At 39.7% G+C, this 7,533-nt stretch overlaps 1 protein-coding gene across 1 annotated transcript; it reads right to left on the reverse strand.

The window, feature by feature from the left end:
- Positions 1-2,656: 2,656 nt before the first annotated feature.
- On the reverse strand, positions 2,657-6,928 carry LOC133777500 (leucine-rich repeat receptor-like protein kinase PXC2). Its single transcript, XM_062217141.1, has 2 exons — positions 4,832-6,928; positions 2,657-4,412 (listed from the first exon to the last, which is right to left on the reverse strand). The coding sequence occupies exons 1-2, from the start codon at positions 6,238-6,240 to the stop codon at positions 2,966-2,968; spliced, it is 2,856 nt and encodes a 951-aa protein (XP_062073125.1). The 5' UTR covers positions 6,241-6,928; the 3' UTR covers positions 2,657-2,965.
- Between the last annotated feature and the right edge of the window lie 605 nt (positions 6,929-7,533).

Here is a 7,533-nt window from a genome sequence, read left to right on the forward strand (position 1 = left end):
GAATGTGATGACTTGGTCAATCATCCTAGACATCTGTGCTAGCAACTGAGTTAATGCCAGTATCTCATTGCCGTGATCTAGGGCTCGCGCATAACTATTCTTCGAATCCCAGGAGATGCACCTTAAGTGGGGTCCTCTGGAGATAGTTCCCACTCTCCCGGCCACTGGGGGAGGCTTGTGGACTACCTGTTGTGGGGTTGTTGGTGTTGCGCCTGGAGCCTGCGGAGCAGCCTGCTGTGGGGCACTCCTGTAGTTGGGATATGAGCCGGGGGCACTCCGCCCCAAGCATACTGGTGCAAATGCCCTAGCTTGATGAGATTCTTAATCTCATCCTTGAGTTTTCGGCACTCATTGGTGTGGTGCCCCACATCATTGTGGAACCGACAAAATTTGTTGGGATCTCTCATCTTCCTGTCCTTTCGGATGGGCTGCGATTTTCGGTAGTGGATGTGTTGTTCTGTGGCCAAGAAAATGTTCTCCCGAGAGTCCACTAGGTCCATATCCTTAGAGTATTGTGAGACATACTTCTCCTTGGGGGCCGCTCCTTGTCCTGCCAAAGTTGCTCCAGCTCCCTTGATCCTAACAGTCTCTGAAGAACCGAAAGCAACAGTTATGGCCTCTTCAACAAACGAAGACCTGCTCGTTGCCTTCCCTCTGGTTGGAATTCTGACCGGGAGTTGTTCAATAGAGTCAGGATGCACAATAAATGTCCAATTATTTGGAAGGAATTTCCTTATTCCTTGTTCTAATTGCTCAATCATCCAGAAATATTCCTGATCAGGAAAAAAATGAAAATCATAGTAAGAGTGCTCACCAAATTTATCAGATGGCTCTGAAATATCACGATTCAAGTCAATATCTAGTCGACTTTGTTCCACTTCACTAACCAGAGTCTGTAGCAAGTCCATGTCAATAGAATAATCTCTCCCCCAGTGATCGCATGCATATATCTAGTGAAAAGTATAGAGGAGATGAGTTATTCGACCAGCCTATGTGTGTGCCTAACTAAGTGTGAGTTGTTTGAGAACACTATTCTACTTTCAAGTAGAAACTAGTGGAAATTTAAAAAGGCAAGCATGTATTTCTTTGAGCTTTGTTTTTTAAAAATCCTCTCGAAGCCAACAACATGATCAAATCAAGAACACAGAGATATGAAATCTCCAGAAGATGCATGGACGTTATGCGACAAGTAACAAAGATGCTCCATTATAATATGCTATTTTTATACAGTTCGCGACCATTAGAATTGGCCCGGAGATAAGCAGACCAGGTAACCTAGGTGTCTGAACGATCCTAGGGGTGCTTATGCTCCATTATGAAACATTATTTTATTTGTCCGATTAGCTACCGTGACATTGGGCCAGGAGGTAAGTATGCCAAGTAAACAAAGAGGTCTCCATGAGCCAGTGTGGATCCACCAAATCTCGTTCTTTGTTTGAAATTGTCACAAATGCCATAGGTAATCGACGGTTACCCACGAGAGGGATTTTTGAACTAGATATCAGTGTTGAGACTTGAGTCTTCACTACGAATTGAGCTGAGATGCTCGGGGATACTTAGGCAACTCTCGAATTGGCTTCTAGGGTCAATTTTATTATTGGTTATTACTACTATTCTGCATCTCCCTTGGTATGGATGATTTCTGCAGGATTTTATGCTTTGTCATTTCTGCTTAAGGTATTGTGATACCGCCAGAACGCTTAGGCGTTCTTGAAATTGTTTGGTTAAGGATCGGATTTATCCGGAACCCTAAGTGTGGTAAGCTATGTATTGTGAGGAGAATGACTAGGTCATTGATTCCTATTGCATGTTTCTACTATGTGCTGTTAAATTGACTTACTAAGTATTTTCGCTTACCTAGTTGCTCATGTTGTAGGTAAGGGCAAGGAAAAGTTGACGGAGTGAGAGCTGGAGTTTGCCTGTGAAAGTGTACATGTGACCCGACCTTTGGGGAGTTTGCACTTTCAAACCGATTCTTTTGATTTTGCTTAAACTATGTTTAACTATGTTGGGTTTAAGTTTTAATGTAAATATTTTTAGTGTGAGCTCACATTAGGGTAAAAGTTTTTTTTTTCTATCTGGATTTCTGAGACCTTTTAAATGTTATGAATGGTTTTAATTTCACAAAACTAGTGTTAGTATGTTCGGGTCATTAAAAAGTTGGTCCCCAAACTTTTTTATTGCAAATTGGTCCCTAAACTAATAAAAAATGGTGAATTAACGGTGGGGGACTAACGGTGCCAAGAAAATCAAAGTTTGAGGATTAATTTACCAAAAAAAAAAGTTGAATGACCAATTTGCCAAAACGTGTATAGTTTGAGAACCTGCAATACAAATAATTCAAAGAAAGATATTTGCGACAAAATTACCCAAGTTGTCTGAAATTGCATTTAAGTACCCAAATTTATTTTTCTACAACAAAAGTACCCAATATCAACTTCTAGTTGCACCATTAGTACTAGTGATTTACTTTGTCGTTAGATAGTAACAAGTACCAATTGTGCAAGTAATAGTTGAACTTTGATACTTTTGCCGTAAAAAAAATACCTTAGGTACTTAATTGTACTATTTTGTATAACTTTCGCCGCAAATATGCCGATTTGCTTTAACATATAAGCAAAATAGAAGTATTTCTATGCATGGTGACAAAACAAAATCAATCCAACAAACATAGTCAACCGATGTGTATCCTCAAAGTATCCAAGTTGTCCCATTATAAAGCGGTGAAAAGGAATCCGGGGCAATACAACTGTAGCAGAATTTATAAAAATTACATAGGAGCCAAAAATATAAAGCAACAAATAATAAATAATTAACAAAAAAAGGTCAAGAAGACATGGACCTTGAACAATCTATGATTCTTTTTCTTTTTCTTTTGCTTGAACCAACAAACCAGACTACCATTCACCGGAGCAGTATGCATTTTGTCTGATGATTTTTCTGAGTCTCTACACTTAAAAGATCTTCATTCTAGTTCCTCTTGGCCTTCTGAAGGGCATTGGATCAACTCTAAAATATTGACCACTTCAGTCATGTCTGGCCTGTTGGAAGGCACTTGAGATGCACATATTAAACCAAGCTTAATCACTGGAATAGCCTCTTCTGCTGGAAAATTATTCTGAAGCCTCCCATCAACACATTCTTCTACCTTGCCTTCTTCCAATGCTCCTCTCACCATGTCACAGAGCACTACCACATCATCCTCCATGTATTCCACAGGCCTCTTTCCAGTAACCACTTCCAACAGCAAGACCCCGAATCCGTACACGTCACATTTCTCAGTTATCTTGACTGTTTGGCATGCAAACTCAGGAGCCATGTAGCCGAGTGCACTTTGGATTTTACTGCTCAAGATGCACCGTTCTAACATTGGTAACAGCCTTGCCAAACCAAAGTCTCCTAACTTTGCCTCACTGGAGTTGTCTATAAGAACATTAGTTGATTTTAGATTGTAGTGGATCGTGTTCATCTGGTGCAAATGGGACAATCCTTTTGCAATCCCAAGAATAATGTTGAACCTCTGTCGCCAAGAAAGGAAGACTCTGTCAGATCCGTTGTGAAGATGTTTATACAAACTCCCATTTGGTATGTATTCAAAAATGAGTAGCTGCAAGGATGGAGTCCAGTAATAACCATCTAGTGACACAAGATTATGATGCCTGATTTTTCCGAGTTTTTTCACTTCACTTTCGAAATCATCCTGAGACTTGATCAAACTTGAAACTGTAAGTTTTTTTATTGCAACCGAACGCCCATCTCGAAGGACTGTGCAATAAACAATTCCAAAACCACCACGACCTAGTTCGCAGTCCTTGTTAAGCAGCGCCTGAGTCCCAGCAACAAAGTCAGCATCACCAGAAAACATGACAAGCTTGCCATAGTTTGGATCAGCAGTGGGGGAACAACTAGGATCTTCCCCACCAGAAAGTACAAGAGGAGCCGCAGCACGTGCCAGGGAAGACCTGGCATGGATATTGAGAACAGTAACACCTATAACACCAATAATAATGAAAGCAGCTGCACCTATGGCAATTAGAGCAGAAATGCTTAAGAGGATCTTCTTGTGGCCATATTTTGGAGAGGAAGGGCCACCAGCAGAGTCAGAGGAATTTGGGTTAAGGACAATGGGTTTGGGGTGATTATTAGGACATGCACGGTTAACAACAGAACCACACAGGGATGGGTTGCCTGATACAGACGAGAGAGATATAGTGTTGAAGAAACCACCTGCGGGGAGCTCACCTTCAATGCGGTTGTGAGAGACATTGAAGGATAGGAGGTGGGAAAGATTTGTCAGCTGTTTTGGTAAGCTTCCAGAGAGTTCATTAAAAGAAAAGTCCACATATTGAATATAAGTAATGTTTGAGATGACTGCTGGGATTGGGCCACTCAGTTTGTTATGAGACAGAATCCTGCAAAACCAGCATGACAGAATTTCAGAGGAATGTAAATGATATCAAGGAAGAAATGCATAACAGCATACTTGTTATATATGTGAGGGAAAAAATATATTAGATTTTCGTCCAAAAAACTTAAAAAATAAAGTTAAAAACAAAGACAAAATTTATTGCTGAGCGTAACTATATGAAGTATAACAAACTTGCTAATTTCTGTGCTAAACATTGTCTTTCGGATTTGAATTTCTTAAATGAGATCATAACTTCTCCCAACAAAATTTTAATTTTACAACAAAGAAGGATTGGAACCGGTATTTTGAAATGTTTTTCTCAACCAAAAATTGGAAATAAGTTAAGTGCATTGGGCTTCTAACACACTGAAAATGTAACAGAAGAAAACACAGACAAGAAAACAAGAGAGTAAGAGAGCTTACAAGGACGTTAGAGCCCGGAAATTCTCAATCTGGGGAGGAATTTTCCCAGTTAAAGAGTTCTTCTGCAGCCTCAAATCCTTCAGTGAAATTGCTCCCCCAATTTCAGATGGAATGCTTCCATTTAGTCTATTATCACTCAAGTCAAGAACGGAAGCAGATTTTAGCTCACCAATGCTTTTAGGGATTGAACCAAAGAGGCCATTGTTAGACAGATTCAAGATCTGCAAGCTACTAAGAGCCCCAATATCCCTTGGAAGTTCACCAAAAACTGAATTTGAAGACAAATTAAGGACCTGCAAACCAATAAATGAGACCGAAGATAGAGAAACACTTCGTACACGTTTCTTGAATATCCATAAAGGAAGATTGCTTTTCAACTGATTGTGGCTAACATCTAAAGCCAACAAGTTAGAGCAATTCGACATTGATACTGGTAAACTTCCACCGAGCTCATTCATGGACAAATTCAACTTTTTCAAAAATTGAAGATTTCCCATGGAAACAGGAATTCGACCTGAAAAGTTGTTCGAGGAAAGATCCAACAATTCAAGCTTTCCTAGTTCCCCAATCCAATCTGGAATTTCACCAATGAAGGAATTGCCTCTTAAACTCAAAAAATAACAAGAACTAAGTTTCTGCATTGACTCCGGAACCTGACCAGAGAAGAAATTCTCACCGAAATCAACAGACTTCAGCATCAAACAGCCTCCAATATCCCAAGGAAGAGTTCCAGAGAACCAGTTTTTCCTGAAACTGATTGTTTTCAGGTTATACAAATTTTCAATCCCTTCAGGAATCCCTCCCTCCAAAAGATTTTCTGAAAAGTCGAGCGTTTCAAGCTCCCTTATATACCATAAACCAGAGGGTAGTTTCCCAGATAACTTGTTACACGAAAGATTCACCTTTGTCAATGAGAAACAAGAGCTCAAAGACTCAGGAATCTGACCCGTGAGGTTGTTGTGAGCAAGAGAAACTTCTCTCAACGTACCACATTGTTGGAAAAACCCCTCCGGGATTGATCCGGAGAGACTGTTCTCGCTCAAATCTATAACCTGTAAACTCCAAAGGTGAGGAAGATCAGGGTTTATGGTGCCTGTGAAGTTATTTCTCGCAAGTGACAGCGTTTGGAGGAACTGGAGCCTTAAAAGGCCACGGCCTATATGTCCAGAAAGAGAAAAACCATCCAATACAAGCTCGGTGACTCTGTTCGATCCAGGGTCGCATTTGACTCCGGTCCAGTTACAGGGAATGTCATCATCTTCATTCCATGAAATGAGCTTGGTTTCTGGGTCTTTGAGACCGGCCTTAAATACGATCAACCCCAAAACGTCGTCGTTGAAGACAGAGTCCAAAGAATGCATCAGAGTAGGAGCCAAAACAAGAAAAATGAATACCATTAATGACAACATTTTCTTAACAAATATTAATCAGCAAAAGGACACAGAGCCCAGAAGAGCGCCAATCTTTTTCTCAGTTCCAACACAAAGAAGCAAAAACGACAACAGAGAAAGTTCTGTTACATATGAACAGAAATGGAAAAAGTAAAGTGATTCCCAGCACAACCAATTAATTTTATCTATCTTCTTAAATCCCCAAATGAGATACTCGTAAACCAGTTCACCAGAAACCACATTCGTAGGAAGAAAGCAAAAAAGAAAACCCTTTTTCCCAAGTCTCGCAGCAGCAGAGCCGACCACAGACGCTCAAAAGACAAAGCCTGAAACCCCTAAGATCCAAGGAAATTGCTTTCTAAGCTAAGAGAGTCTTTGCTGGATTTGTATAGTGGGAACAGATCGAGGGACTGCAGCCGACAAGCTCGCCGGAAGAGGGTAGAAAGAAGCGGGAGAAAGCAATGAAATTCGAACAATAAAATAGGTAGTAGTAGTAGAAGAAGAAGAAGAAGAAGAAGGAGAAGCCATTAAAGAAAGAATGGAGGTCAGTGTGTCAGTAGGGAGAGAACAATAAATAAGTGTTGTTGCCTGTTGGTTTTAGGGGGTTGAAGACAGAGAGGAAGAGTAAAAGAAGAATTAAAAGTTCTAACGGCGAAAGCAGAGGGGGAGAGAGAGTGAGAGTTGCAGGGCGTGGCCAGTTTTTCTAGTTATTTTATTAATATTTATATGCAGCGTACGTGGCTTTTGTGAAGTCATTTGGTCAAACTAGAATCCTATGTGTTATCCTACGTGTTTTCTTCCTAGCACAATGAAGTCCAATATGGCAATCTTCCCACACCAACCACCGGAGTATATATATCCTAAAAATTAAAAATGTAGTCACAATAGTCTTTTTTTTTGGTAGAATGTAAAGTCACAATAGCAACTTCACTTAATAGTAAAAGTTTTCAGTTAATTTGTTGAAGGTATGCAAGTATACTAATAAAAATGGAAATAGGAGGAAATATGAAAATAGGTAATATGTAATAAAAATATTTGGAATTTAGGAAGATGAATTGTGTTTGGAAACTAATTACAATAGTTGGAATAGTGTTGGTGTTGATGTTGAGTAGGGCTAGCAATCTTTGATACGACTCGAAAACGGCACAAACAAAATAGGTTTGGGTGACACATTTAATAATTGTATCATGTTTGTATTTGAGTTTTCGATACGTTTAATAATCCTGTTATGTTCGTGTTTACGTTAATTGTGTCATATCATAATCTTATCGACATGATAACAGGAATTAATTGTCATTGATTTAATAATTT

Source organism: Humulus lupulus, chromosome 5 (genome assembly GCF_963169125.1).
Source record: "Humulus lupulus chromosome 5, drHumLupu1.1, whole genome shotgun sequence".
NCBI classification, from domain to species: Eukaryota; Viridiplantae; Streptophyta; class Magnoliopsida; order Rosales; family Cannabaceae; genus Humulus; species Humulus lupulus.

Excerpts from the sequence above, each read along its gene's own strand:
- LOC133777500 (XM_062217141.1), bottom strand. The coding sequence starts at position 6,240 with ATGTTGTCATTAATGGTATTCATTTTTCTTGTTTTGGCTCCTACTCTG. Across the intron at positions 4,413-4,831 it reads TTCCGGGCTCTAACGTCCTT|GATTCTGTCTCATAACAAAC; the intron begins GTAAGCTCTCTT and ends CTGGTTTTGCAG.